A 14,913-nucleotide genomic window follows, 5' to 3' on the forward strand; every position below is an offset into this window, starting at 1 on the left:
GGCCTTCGACGTCTTTGGACGGATTATACGGTAATACCAACTGAAGATAACATGTAAGTCGAAACGGGTTTCATCTGTGTAAACCGTAAGTCATTTTGATTAACGGTAAAGCTACTTTCAAGTATATTTTTCAATCTTCGTATGTTCGAAAAGTAGTACAGTACCCAGAACCCCATGAATCTCATTATTAATCAATGTAAACAGGGTATTTCGAAATATGTTCTAGGGTACTCAGTAACTCTGCACTTTATGAACCATGAAATGTAAATGTCAAGAACAAGATGTAAATAATAAAGCTATGCGCCAGTGTCGTTTCTTTACTCATGTAGAGTTTCCGGAATATATTCCTATTACGAAGAGCGACTTCGCTGCCTGTCAAAAAGATTAAAGTACGAAGAAAAAATGGCAGGATTTCAATGTAACTTCGTACACGTGAACGCCATTGTCCAGTATGTAAGTGATTACATTCGTAATTCTATGTGACAGTTAGGTTGTTGTTAGCAGACACGGTACGGTGTACGGTACATAAGGAGAATGAACAATGTCAGATGTGGAGTGTTTGATGTGTGACAGAGTCCCAGTGATTGACTTCATGAGAGGATGAGGGCAGGGACACTCATCGTCAAGGCATCCAAGGTTTCCATCGATCACATCTGACCACCACAGAGGAGGATCGCCGCATTGTTCATCCTAACTCCTTTACATCTGTGCCTGCCATCCAAGAACAAATAATGCACTCCCTGCGGAATTATGTATCTCCTGCACCATTTGTCGGAAACTGTCATCAGCCGGACCGGGAAATCACTGTCCCACGTGCAGGCTGCCTTTAGCATCACAACACAAGTGGCTGCCTTGGCATTAGTGCTATTACCGTGAAGAATACATTGTTGATGAATGGCGTCGCATTGTGTTCAGTGATGAGCCGTGGTTCTCCACTACCCCTTATGACTATCATCGGTGAGTATAGCGGCGAATTGAGGAGAGGTCACAGTCTTCAGATGTTTTGGGGAGACAGCGCTGTAACTCCTGGCGTCATAGTGTCGGTAGCCATAGGATACGATGTCAGGTCACGACTGGTAATGATTGAGGAAACTCTGACGGCACAACGGTGCGTCACTTACGTCTAGCGCCCTTTCGTGTTACTTTTATGCGGTGTATCGTGTTGACACACAGATAGAGCACGTGTCTCAGTGAACTGTCTGCCTTATCTTCAGACGTCCCGTATTTAGCAAGATCTTCAGACCTGTCGGCGATAGAACATGTGTGAGACCAGCTTGTCCGTGAATTTCGTTCGAGTTTCATTATCCAGTATATGTAGGACCAGGTGCAACAACTGTGAACCATATTGCGTCAAGATAGAATTGAACTACATTACGACACTCTTCTCAACTGAATCGTTGCATTCACCTAGGCCAGAGGGGCTGAGACGTCTTGCTGATAAGTGGGCTCGTTTCCGAGTCCTTTGTAAATGTGACTAGATTTTGTAATCACTGACGTTAACATCACATACCCCCTTAGTACGTTAAGTTTCATTTAGTTTCCTCCATCCCTTCTTGGTGCTCCACCTTTTTCTTATCAGGCAGTGTATTTACGTTGGTATTTTACAAATAAATTCCTGAGATGAGTAGCGAGTAAACAACGCAACTGTTGCAGCACTTCGCTGTTGAAAGCTTTAATGACACTTTATTTTTGTCAGGCAACTGTCAACAGCATCGCTTTACTAGGAGAAATACGTGATATACACTGTGGTGTCTTACAATACATTTTTTCACTATCGGTTTCGATCATGGACCGTATTCACACTGGAAAAATAACTATTGCGACAACTTCACGTGGCATGCATATCTTGCAACGTTACCTCTGAGCAATGGTGCTGTACGCTTACTGCTCTTACATGTTTTCAACGTTGTTTTATGCTTGGGTAAGTCGTTATTAGTCCGCAGCTCGTGGTCGTGCGGTAGCGTTCTCGCTTCCCGCGCCCGGGTTCCCGGGTTCGATTCCCGGCGGCGTCAGGGATTTTCTCTGCCTCGTGATGACTGGGTGTTGTGTGATGTCCTTAGGTTAGTTAGGTTTAAGTAGTTCTAAGTTCTAGGGGACTGATGACCATAGATGTTAAGTCCCATAGTGCTCAGAGCCATTTGAACCTTATTAAGGCCTTAAATATCAATTTTCTTACGTTTTCAGGTCATCAACGGAGTATGCTTTCCTGGTTAAAATGTATGCCATGTGAAGTTGTCAGAAAACATATTTTTCCGCTGTGAAGATGGTCAATGAGCGTAGCCGGTAGGGAATTAATGTACTGTAAGACAGCGCAGTGTGTATCACGCATTCCTACAAATTCAATGACACAGTTACAAGCTATTTAAAAGCATCGACTATGATGAATGAAATAAATGTCAAGAAATTGTTCAAAAGTTTCACTGACGGTAGCCGCATGTGGGGATTGCACTGAATCAATGGTAACGGGGGAAAATTAGTGCCACACCGGGACTCGAACCCGTATTTCCTGCTATAAACGAGCGTTCAGCTCAACTGCCTTGGCCATACGAGCATGTTTCCCTACAAACTCTATATAAATGTCAGGGAGTTTCACACTTCTTGTTTAGACTGGTGAAGTATAGTGATTTGCAGTGAAGTGTCTAGTCATAAATCAAATGGGTACACCTCACTTTCCGACTCATCCTTGAATTTTCTTCGCTCACTGATACACACACACACACACACACACACACACACACACACACACACACACGCCACACGTGCAACCAAAAACCAAAAGCTGTGAGTATTACTTGTCCCTTGACGTGAAAATCATTTTTATCATAACTAAAACTGTAAGTCGTTTCCTATATACAGGGTGTCCCATTTATCTTAACCACCCTAAATAACTGTTAGTCCAGATGCAAATTACAAAATCTTGCAAACAAATGTTCTTTAGCCGCCAGGATTATATCAGTCAGCAGGATTGCCTTCGTTGTAACTTTGTTTTTTTACAAAGATATGAACAGTGGTATGACTTTTTTTAAATGACACCCTGTATTTTTTATTCGGTAATTCATTTTCTCTCTTAAAGACTTATTCAAAAATGTATCAAAGTGTACCATTCACTGAAACACAACGTTATTAATTACATAACGCAACGTTGACTTCGAGACCGGGATTACAAACTCATCCACTTGCTGGAGTTGTCAGAAGACAAATGAAAACCAAGTAAAAACATAACTAAAAATTAACTGTGACTCTCCTGTACCATTGCCCATGAGTAGAACATTGAAAGGCGCTCAAAGTGGTGACCCTGGACACCGATACACTGGTGCACTCTGGAGTTGTAGAAATATCGGGATAGACAACGTCTTTAATGCATCCCCAAAGAGAAAATTTCAGAGGATTTAAATCAGGAAACCTAGCAGGTCAAGTAACTGTTGTTCCTCGACAAATCCATCTGGCAGGATACCTTCGGTTCAGAACACGACGTGCACTCAAGGCATTATGTGCTGGACATCCATCGTGTTGATACCACATAAGCATTCTTGTTCTTAGCGGCACTTCATCCAGAAGAGGAGGAACAATTCGTCTGAGGAAGCTGACATACGCTTTGCCGTTTAGACTACCATTGATGAAATAGGGGCCAATAATTGTAATACCAAGCATCCCACACCAGACGTTAACTCTCCATTGACGCTGATGTTCCGCCTGTCTAAGCCATCGTGGGTTGTTGCTGGACCAACAATGCATGTCCTGTCCGCAGCTCGTGGTCGTGCGGTAGCGTTCTCGCTTCCCGCGCCCGGGTTCCCGGGTTCGATTCCCGGCGGGGTCAGGGATTTTCTCTGCCTCGTGATGACTGGGTGTTGTGTGATGTCCTTAGGTTACTTAGGTTTAAGTAGTTCTAGGTTCTAGGGGACTGATGACCATAGCTGTTAAGTCCCATAGTGCTCAGAGCCATTGGAACCATTTTGAATGCGTGTCCCTTGTATTTACCTGTCCTATGTTTGAGAAGGAACATTCATCGGTAAATAGAACATTGGAGAAGAAGTTCGGGTTGGCGAGGATTTGCTATTGTGCCCTCTGACAGATTCCGGAAATCATTCTCATGCAATTCTTGATGTAGGTGTACATGGTAAGGATGGAACCGGTGACCTCTAAGAATACGATGTACACTGGTTTTAGGAATGCCAATCTCCTGTTCAAGCTGTCGTGTGTTCACATGTGGACTCATAGCAATGGAAGCGAGAACAGTAACTTCGGCAGCTTTGTGTGTGCGGAGGTTACAACGATTGCATTGTCGTGGGTTGAAACTTACTGTTTCCTGAAGCGACGCAACAAGACGAGAAAACATCCACCGGGAAGGTGGGTTCTTGTCAGGATATCGCTCTCTGCACAGTTCCTCTGCCTACGTAGCATTTCGCCTACCTTCAACAACAACAGTAAAAGAAACGTTATGTCGGCGCTGTTTGTAGGAAGGACAGCCGTTACTGTATGCCTAATCTGCACAACAGGATTTAAAAGGTCTAAACTACTGTACTAAATGTACCAGTGCATAAGAAAACAATACTACAACTGCTATTCTGCTAACTTACATTCCCTATAGATGGGCAGCATTTCTACCTTCTCTTCGTTGGTGTACATTCGACTCACACAACTCTTATACTGACGATGGTTGACGGAATGACAGATGTGCATTCTACTTATGTTTACTTTTGTCCTCTGTTAAAGTCAGAAGGTGGATGTGTTCCATTACCCCGAGTACCTGCGCTAAGCGCTGGGAGCGTCAGCGTCAATGTTATTTGTTATTTAACAAATAATGTTCAAAGGCATATGAGACATCATTGGACTCCTCCGGCACCATCCACAACCAGCATTAACCGACCTTGTACTGACTGGCCTAGTGTAACAGGCATGGTGCTCCATCCAACAAACTGACATCCGACACAACACATTGCATGCACCTTTGCATGCTTGTATTCAACATTCTGGCGGCTTCACCGGTTATTAATGTACCAGCATTTCACATTTGCAATGGCTTATCTAGCGTTTGCATTGACCTGTGATCTTGCAGTGTTAGTAATTTAAATATGCTACCTAGACCAATGTATCCCCGAAATTTCACAATTCTACATTAATTTTTTGTTTTGTTTTGGTGTTGCGTGTATGATTTATAAAATTAGTTATTTCACAAATAATGTTCACAGGCATTTTATGTCTACTTGCTTTAGTTCGACGATTAGATAGGACAATGACTAAGTAATTAAAGTAGAAAAAAGCGTCTGAGATTAAAAGAAATATGGTTGGGCAAAACACGTTGGTTATTTCAGCTGCCACGGCATGTCGAGTAAGTTATGTGTGCAAAGCTGACAGCAGTCTGTTATGAGCTGTCGCAGCAGGCTGTCACGGAAGGCATAGCCACGGATGCTGTGATGTTTTGCGGACCCGCATTAAGGTCCGCTGAAGGACTGGCAGTACTCCAGAGCAGTGATTAAATTTGCTCAGTGGATACGCTCTGAGTATTCACCCACCGACACCAGTGAGCCTAATACAGTGACGTACAAGCGAGTTGTGTGGGGTAGTAAGAGGACGGGAGTACCAATAGCAGCTCATGGCCGCCCGTAGGTTATCACATTAAGGGTGGTTGGGTGGTTGGTTGGTTTTGGGGAAGGAGACCAGACAGCGTGGTCATCGGTCTCATCGGATTAGGGAAGGATGGGGAAGGGAGTCGGCCGTGCCCTTTCAGAGGAACCATCCCGGCATTTGCCTGGAGTGATTTAGGGAAATCACGGAAAACCTAAATCAGGATGACCGGACGCGGGATTGAACCGTCGTCCTCCCGAATGACATTAAGGCAATGTAGTACCACTGTTTCAGCTAATAGATCATTAAGTACATTAAGCGTATAAATATTCTTACTAAAAGTGAATTTGGCAGTACTTCGTTTACCTAGACTTACTCTCTCTTTAATAGGGTCAAAAATCTGGTCCACAATTGTACCGAAGTTACAACTAAAGTAAGTTTATATACTAAATTTCGGTTCAGAGCTTATCAACAGTGAAGATTACTAGTATTGGCAAAGAGTAGTTTCAATTCATTACCACCAATAATTTACTTTATTTGACATTGAAAATCTACAATATTTCCTAATACAGTAACGCGGCTTCTAACCTGTTTAGAAATTTTTAATGTGTCCTTTTGTGATTTATTGGAAACGCCTTTGTAACGACGTTGCTTAATTTGTCTTTACGCGAGGAACATTAGTACCAAAGCGCTTACAAGTAGTGATAACGGCTTGGTTGATTCTGAGTAACCCTTGGTAATTTATGGTTGAACAAAATCCAAGATAAGGTAATTAATTTTTCTGGCGATGGACTTCTAGTCAGTGACAAGCTATTTTCAGCGCAGAAGTAAAAATTTACATTAAATTTCAGAGCTTCTCACGTGAATTACTATATATTGCAGATACTGAAAGTTTGGAACAGTTTCCGCGGTGTTTATCTTGTTTCAGGGCCCAGTCCTGTCGTTATAAGTGAACACCGTTTACGACAGTAACCACTAAGTCCAAACAAGCGTATATCGATGTCGACTGACGGCAGTTTATAATCTATTAATTTGAAATCATAAGTAATAAATGTATCATATATTTTCCACTTTAATGATTTTTTTTCTGTGCGAGTCCTGATTTCTCTTACGTATTTTGTTGTGATGATCATGTCTCCCTTTGTATTTGGATGTCAATAGAATGTTTTCGGAATCGGAGGAGAAAACTGGTGATTGAAATTTCATGAGAAGATCCCGTCGCAAAGAAGAACGCCTTTGTTTTAATGATTGTCACTCCAATTCACGTATTATGTCTGTGGCACTATCTCCCTTATTTCGCAACAGTACAAAACTAGCCGCCCTTCTTCGAACTTTTTCGATGTCATCCGTTATTCCCAACTGATGCGGATCCCACACCGCACAGCAATACTCCAGAACAGGCCGGACAAACGTAGTGTAAGCAGTCTCTTTAGAAGACCTGTTGCACCTTCTAAGTGTTCTGCCATGAATCGCAGTCTTTGGATAGCTCTACTCACAACATTATTTATGCGATATTTCCAATTTAATGTATTTGTAATTGTAATCCCTGAGCATTTAGTTGAATTTACAGCCTTCAGATTTGGGTGAATTATCGCGTAATCGCTATTTAGAGGATTTCTTTTAGTTCTTCACACTTTTCTTTATTTAGGGTCAATTGTCACTTTTCGCACCATACTGATATCTTATCTAAATCATTTTGCAATCGCTTTCGTCATCTCATGACTTTACAAGACGGTACATGACAGCATTATCTGCTAACAGTCTAAGAAAGCTACTCAGATACTCTCCTATGTCGTTACTATAGATCAGGAACCATAGAGGGTCTATAACACTTCCTTGGGGTACGCCGAATATTACTTCTGTTTTACTCGATGACGAACTGTGTGTGACTTTCTAACAGGGAATCACGAATCCAGTCGCACAAATGAGGCGATATTTCACAGGTACGCCGTTTAGTTAGAAGACGCTTGTGAGGAACGGTGTCGAAAGCCTTCTGGAAATCTAAAAATATAGCAGCAATTTGACATCCCCTGTCGATAGCATTCATTACTTCATGAGTTTAAAGAGCTAGTTGTGTTTCACAAGAAAGATGTTTTCTGAATCCGTGCTGACTATGTGTCAATAAATCGTTTCCTTCGAGGTAACTCATAATGATTGAACACAGTATATGTTCCAAAACCCTACTGAAAATTGCCGGCCAGGGTGGCAGAGCGGTTCTAGGCGCTACAGTCTGGATCCGCGCGACCGCTACGGTCGCAGGTTCGAATCCTGCCTCGGGCATGGGTGTGTGTGATGTCCTTAGGTTAGTTAGGTTTAAGTAGTTCTAAGTTCTAGAGGACTGATGACCTCAGAAGTTAAGTCCCATAGTGCTCAGAGCCATTCTGAACCTACTGAAACTTGACGTTGTGATATGGACCTGTAATTCAGCGGATTACTCCTATTTCCCTTTTTGCGTATTGGTGTGACTTGAGGAATTTTCCAGTCATTAGGTACGGAACTTCCTGTGCGCGAGCGGTTGTATATAATAGCTAAATATGGAGAGCTATGGTATCTTCGTACTCTGCAAGGAACATGACTGGTATACAATCTGTACCGGAGGCCTTGCCTTTATTATGTGATTTGAGCTGCTTTGCTACACAGAGTATATCTACTTCCATGTTTCTCATCTTGGCAGTTGTTCTTGATTAGAATTCATGAATATTTACTTCGTTTTTATTGGTGAAGGTGTTTCAGAAAACCTTGTTTAATATCTTTGCTTTAGTGGCACTGTCATCAGTGACTTCACCATTGTTATCGTGCAGTGAAGGTATTGATTGCGTCTTGCCACTGGTGTGCTTTACGTATGAACAGAATCTCTTTGGGTTTTCCGCCAGATTCCGAGACAGAGTTTCTTTGTGGAAATTATGAAAAGCATCTCTCACTGAAGTATACGCTATATTTCGAACTTCTGTAAAACGTTGCCAATCTTGGGAATTTTGCGTTCTTTTAAATTTGGCATCCTTTTTTCGTTGCTTCTGCAACAGCGATCTGATCCATTTTGTGTACCATGGGGGATCAGTAGCATCAGTACCGTCGATACTATCTCTTTGAAATCATTCCACATCTTTTCTACCCTCACGTGATCAGATCGGAAGTAGTGGAGACCGTTTCTTAAAAAGGCGTTAAGAGCTTTTTTATCAGCTTTCTTAAACAGACGTACTTTGAGTTTCTTTATGATGGTTGTAGGTGTTACGGTATTCAACCTAGCAGCAACTGCCTTGTGGTCGCTAATCCTTGTATTCGTCATGATACTATTTGTCCAGGAGTATTTGTTGCTAAGAGGTCAAGTATGCCTTCGCAGCCATTTACGTTTCGAGTGGGCTCATGAACTAATTGTTCAAAATAATTTTCTGAGAGAGCATTCAGTAGAATTTCGTATAACGTTTTATGCCTTCCGCCGGCCTTAAACGTATAATCTCTACAGCATATCGAGGGCAAATTGAAGTCACCACCGACTATAATTGTATGAGTGGAGTACCTATTTGAAATGAAACATCATGTAGTGTAGATGTTAATGTTAATGATCACTGTCTAGCCTTGGGTACTGTCACAGCGCTAAAACAAGAATCATCCATCTAATTAGGCAAAACCCGATTGTGGTCATTTCTAATCAAAATATAAATGTTCGACAACGCTTAGTAATATTATTTGTAGCATGTCCTAAGAAGGTGGGGTCGTTGCAACATCATATTACTTTTAACACGTTGCTTGCTCGCAGATTGCTCTGTAATATGAATTTCGCGTTAAATATGTGAATTACTCTACGACTCACTTGGAATATAATCTTTTAATCACGCGTACAGCTAAATAACTGGTGTTATCAAATTAAACTTGATCTTAATCACAATTCCACCCTGTAGAACTCTGCAGTGAGTTGTGTGGTCTTCCTTCCATAAACCAGTTTGATGCAGCTCTGCCCACTATGGGCTACAACACTATCTCACTCGCTTCTCAACTGCTACTTGGTTTTAATGTTTTCGACTTTTTATAACTGCAGTACGTTTTATGAGCAAGTTATACATAACCTTTCGCTCCCAGCTACCTCCAGAATTCGAAAAAAAGAAGAACGTATTTCAGTCAACACGACGCCGTAAAAATCTTTTTCTAGGTGTACAAATGCTATAAACGTAGGTTTTTCCTTTCTTCAATGTATAAGATGTGTCGCTAGCTCACAATTCCCTCTCGAATTTCTACATTTCACCAGAATCCAAAATGACCTATCCTAAGGTCACACTCCACCAGTGTTGGAGGGAAGCTGTTAACCAGATTAAATGAACGCTGCATTATCAGTGGCAAATGAGAAACATGCCCCAACCTGGAATCTCAGGCAGATACCTGCCTGTCGGAGACAGTGTTACACTAGTTCGGCATTCCAGTAACGCTTAACGAACCTCTATTCGCCATGAAGATGTAACATGTCAAGAACACTGTGACCGCTGTGAAAACTTATTAATTCAGTGCCGACAGCGGATTCTTAGTACTCACCCAGGTCTTCGACTTCGCAAGGCAGCACGAGTGTGTCGCCAACCACAGAGCGGAAAGTCTGGCCGTGCGACAGGAAGTGCGGCGCCACTGTCGCAGCGTCCATCGAAACTCCTGCAACAGCAAGAAAGAGAGAGTTATTTTTTTTAGAAAAGTACCAAATCTGATTCTCATGTGAGTCTCCAGATAGTTACTTGATTAATGTACTAATGCATAGAGAATAACATAACTAGAGAATGTGAGGTTATCGTCGAACAGTATGGACTATATAACTTCGTCTCACACAGTATGATCTCATCCCTACTGTGAATTTTAATGGTCCGTTGGAGCTATGTGGGTACTGAACAGAGAATAAAAATTTAATGACAAACTTTGGGAGCTAGCGAGAAGCTGGCGATCACGTATCTATAACAAGGACGATATCCCATTGTAAGGATTCTCATTCCTTATACTATTTAAAATGCGAAGGCGAGTGTGGAGAAATAGGACTGTAGACAGGGGCTGTTATTTTTATATAAACTGAAGTCTTTGGACAATCGGGTGATCTCATTACAGAATAGGGCCGTATAGAGTGTTGACATAAATGCACCCAACAAAATGCTGTCGCCAAAATACACTGTCTCGAAAAATCACTTGGATTTTGTTTGTCCGAAGGTACCCTGTTGGTTATGAACGTCATTACGTCGATAGGGCAGACATATCCATTTCAAAAGTATCACGTATTTTGTACACGTGACACAGGCATCTTAAAAATTTGCATCCTGTATTTGGAACGAACTTGGCTTAAAGCTGAAGAGACAAAGGATTTCACTTGTTTGCAACAAGTGCCATTATTCTGATGTTGAGCTTTTTTTAGTGTAGAGACAGACACGGCTATTTTTTCGGATTTGTACTATATTTTATTGTATTACCTGTCCGTATTTTGGTAAGTTACGCTGCGATGACACTGCAAAATGGTTCCGCAGTTCGCGAACGTGAAAAATGTCCCAAAAACTTCTTCCGATTGTTTTCTTACGTACAATATTTTTAATATTCATTTATCACAAGGGAAAATAAAATATTAATCGCATGTAATCATTCTATGCGTCATAGGCACTCATAATACCTTCCTACAGTTAATACACTCCTGGAAATGGAAAAAAGAACACATTGACACCGGTGTGTCAGACCCACCATACTTGCTCCAGACACTGCGAGAGGGCTGTACAAGCAATGATCACACGCACGGCACAGCGGACACACCAGGAACCGCGGTGTTGGCCGTCGAATGGCGCTAGCTGCGCAGCATTTGTGCACCGCCGCCGTCAGTGTCAGCCAGTTTACCGTGGCATACGGAGCTCCATCGCAGTCTTTAACACTGGTAGCATGCCGCGACAGCGTGGACGTGAACCGTATGTGCAGTTGACGGACTTTGAGCGAGGGCGTATAGTGGGCATGCGGCAGGCCGGGTGGACGTACCGACGAATTGCTCAACACGTGGGGCGTGAGGTCTCCACAGTACATCGATGTTGTCGCCAGTGGTCGGCGGAAGGTGCACGTGCCCGTCGACATGGGACCGGACCGCAGCGACGCACGGATGCACGCCAAGACCGTAGGATCCTACGCAGTGCCGTAGGGGACCGCACCGCCACTTCCCAGCAAATTAGGGACACTGTTGCTCCTGGGGTATCGGCGAGGACCATTCGCAACCGTCTCCATGAAGCTGGGCTACGGTCCCGCACACCGTTAGGCCGTCTTCCGCTCACGCCCCAACATCGTGCAGCCCGCCTCCAGTGGTGTCGCGACAGGCGTGAATGGAGGGACGAATGGAGACGTGTCGTCTTCAGCGATGAGAGTCGCTTCTGCCTTGGTGCCAATGATGGTCGTATGCGTGTTTGGCGCCGTGCAGGTGAGCGCCACAATCAGGACTGCATACGACCGAGGCACACAGGGCCAACACCCGGCATCATGGTGTGGGGAGCGATCTCCTACACTGGCCGTACACCACTGGTGATCGTTGAGGGGACACTGAATAGTGCACGGTACATCCAAACCGTCATCGAACCCATCGTTCTACCATTCCTAGACCGGCAAGGGAACTTGCTGTTCCAACAGGACAATGCACGTCCGCATGTATCCCGTGCCACCCAACGTGCTCTAGAAGGTGTAAGTCAACTACCCTGGCCAGCAAGATCTCCGGATCTGTCCCCCATTGAGCATGTTTGGGACTGAATGAAGCGTCGTCTCACGCGGTCTGCTCGTCCAGCACGAACGCTGGTCCAACTGAGGCGCCAGGTGGAAATGGCATGGCAAGCCGTTCCACAGGACTACATCCAGCATCTCTACGATCGTCTCCATGGGAGAATAGCAGCCTGCATTGCTGCGAAAGGTGGATATACACTGTACTAGTGCCGACATTGTGCATGCTCTGTTGCCTGTGTCTATGTGCCTGTGGTTCTGTCAGTGTGATCATGTGATGTATCTGACCCCAGGAATGTGTCAATAAAGTTTCCCCTTCCTGGGACAATGAATTCACGGTGTTCTTATTTCAATTTCCAGGAGTGTACTTCGAAAGGAGCCTAACAGTTTGAATATATTATCTGGAGGAAATGACTCAATTTATCACGTATGAAGCTGATCTGCACAATACATTGCTCGAAACGAAGCACTGAGAATATGCCGCATACCCGTCGAGTAGTCGTACATCGACGCCTGGAGAAACTGAAGAGTTACTACGAGAAAACTGCAATGGGCAATCTCTTTCCAAGCATATTATTTTATGGGCAGAAACACGAGTAACGGCAGTGAAATTCTGATCAAGATTAGCAAATGTGTTTATGGGTTTTATTTCCAGTATCGAGTGTACAACGTAAGACGAAGAAAGAAAAGAAGTTAATGGGGTAAGAAGGTATATGAGTCACGAATCAGACGAGAGTAGTTTGAAACGGTGTGGCCACCTGAGGGAACTGAGTCAAGATCGTTAGCCAAGGGAAGTATGTGTGTGACAATCACAGGAAGAAGTTGTTCAAAAAATAACTGGAGGAAACTAGTGGTCAGTAATGAAAAACTGATGTAATGTTGAAAGCAGCCATACACAACGATGAAGCTGAAGAAAGTCTGAAGATGGTCCTTAACAGCCGAAACTGGTTAACGCCTAGGCTAAATCGCAGCTATTACTGTAATAAATTATTAGTTACAGGACGAACTCGATCGATCTCCTCCGTGATTCAGTCTGAGAGACAATTTGTGGTGTAAAACCGTGAAGAGCAACCTCTCTCTCGAATTTTAGTCCAAATGGATCTGAGCACTATGGGACTTAACATCTGAGGTCATCAGTCCCCTAGAACTTAGAACTACTTAAACGTAACTAAGGACATCACACACATCCAAGCCTGAGGCAGGTTTCGAACCTGCGACCGTAGGGGTCGCGCAGTTGCAGACGGAAGCGCCTAGAACTGCTCGGCCACTCCGGCCGGCGAATTTTAGTTGATAAAGTTTCTTCTGTCATCAAGATTCGATCAGCCTGTATTTCACGGTAGCGCTCTGAAGTGGTGGAAACACAATCAACAACATTGGGTTTTAACAGGAAACGAGGAGATGTGCACACGGTATTAATTAACTAAGCCTTTCACCATAACTGTTGAGAAACCGATGATAATCATATTAAGTAGAAGCGAGTCATTTAGTTGAACCGTTACCGCAGAAACACAAACTAACAAATCGACCACATGTAAATTCGGTATTGTAGTGGTAGCGACTCTAGCTATTCAAACACATTAGTCCTTTGTTGCTTAACAGTTAGTTTTAATTGTTATCGGATTATATCCTCCCAGAGCATATGCTTCTTCAAGTGGAGGAATCAGATGATGGGAATACCATGAAGAACAACATTTTTTACGCGAAAATTCATTCGGTGTCTGATGAAATATGTGTTATACATGGTGTCCATAATTAAAGTTCCAGTTTCAAAACGCTGTAGAAGGAGATCCAGTCCTCAGAACGAAGTCAAATTTGAACAGAATTTTATTGACGCAAGGGGTAACGCCACGAGAAAAAAATGAAAATTTGACCAATACACCAATAAAAAAAATGTCAGAATATGCACACCAGATGTCAGAATATGCACACCGGCAGACGCATGGCAAAGTAGTTGATTCGACATATGTCGAAGTTGTGGCCACCGCATTGCAGCAGGGGTAGAGCGGTGATGTGCAAACACTAAGTGCACCGGGAATGGGCCCAGTGTTGGACTTACCGGCGAGCACGGCAAATAAAATCCTATGAAACATCCTGCATAGCCATTCGTACAAAATCGCCCATATTCAGGAGTTCTTCATGCTGATCTGCCAGCAAGACATGTTCCCTCTGGAATTTCTTGCTCACGTGGACAATGAGTAGCAGTGGAACATTCTGCAGACGGACGAAGCCCATTCCCATCTCCAAATATATGTCAATAGGCAGAATGGCAGAAATGGGCAACAGAAAGTTGCCGGTATACTCCATTCTGCAAAGGTTACTGTGTTGTGCTGGTCGACGGCATCGTTTATTGTAGGGCCATATTTATTTGAGCAATTGAATCCTCTTGCGCACCAGCGTTGTTCTAGCCCTTCAGGAGCGTGGATGTGTGGATAGGATCATTTTTGTGCAAGATGGAGCTCCTCCAATCATTGCACTACCAACGAAGCGGCTGCTGCAGAGGCATTTCGAAAATGCTAGAATTATCAGCGGCCATTTCCCTAGAGCCTAGCCGTCGATATCACCTGATCTTAATGCGTGTTACTTCTGGCTATAGATTGTATGAAAGATATTGTGTTCAGTGCCCCACTTGCTAACGTAGTTGAGTTGAAC

General features: G+C 43.4%; 1 protein-coding gene across 2 annotated transcripts in view; it reads right to left on the minus strand.

Moving 5' to 3' along the window:
• The window catches only part of LOC126262510 (lachesin-like), a 971,377-nt gene that overhangs the window by 565,283 nt on the left and 391,181 nt on the right, over positions 1-14,913 (minus strand). For both annotated transcript variants that reach the window (XM_049959183.1, XM_049959182.1), the window contains exon 2: positions 10,090-10,200. In XM_049959183.1, coding sequence (XP_049815140.1) covers positions 10,090-10,200 — 111 coding nt within the window. The remainder of the gene's footprint in view (positions 1-10,089; positions 10,201-14,913) is intronic.

This window comes from Schistocerca nitens, chromosome 6 (genome assembly GCF_023898315.1).
Source record: "Schistocerca nitens isolate TAMUIC-IGC-003100 chromosome 6, iqSchNite1.1, whole genome shotgun sequence".
Lineage (NCBI taxonomy): Eukaryota > Metazoa > Arthropoda > Insecta > Orthoptera > Acrididae > Schistocerca > Schistocerca nitens.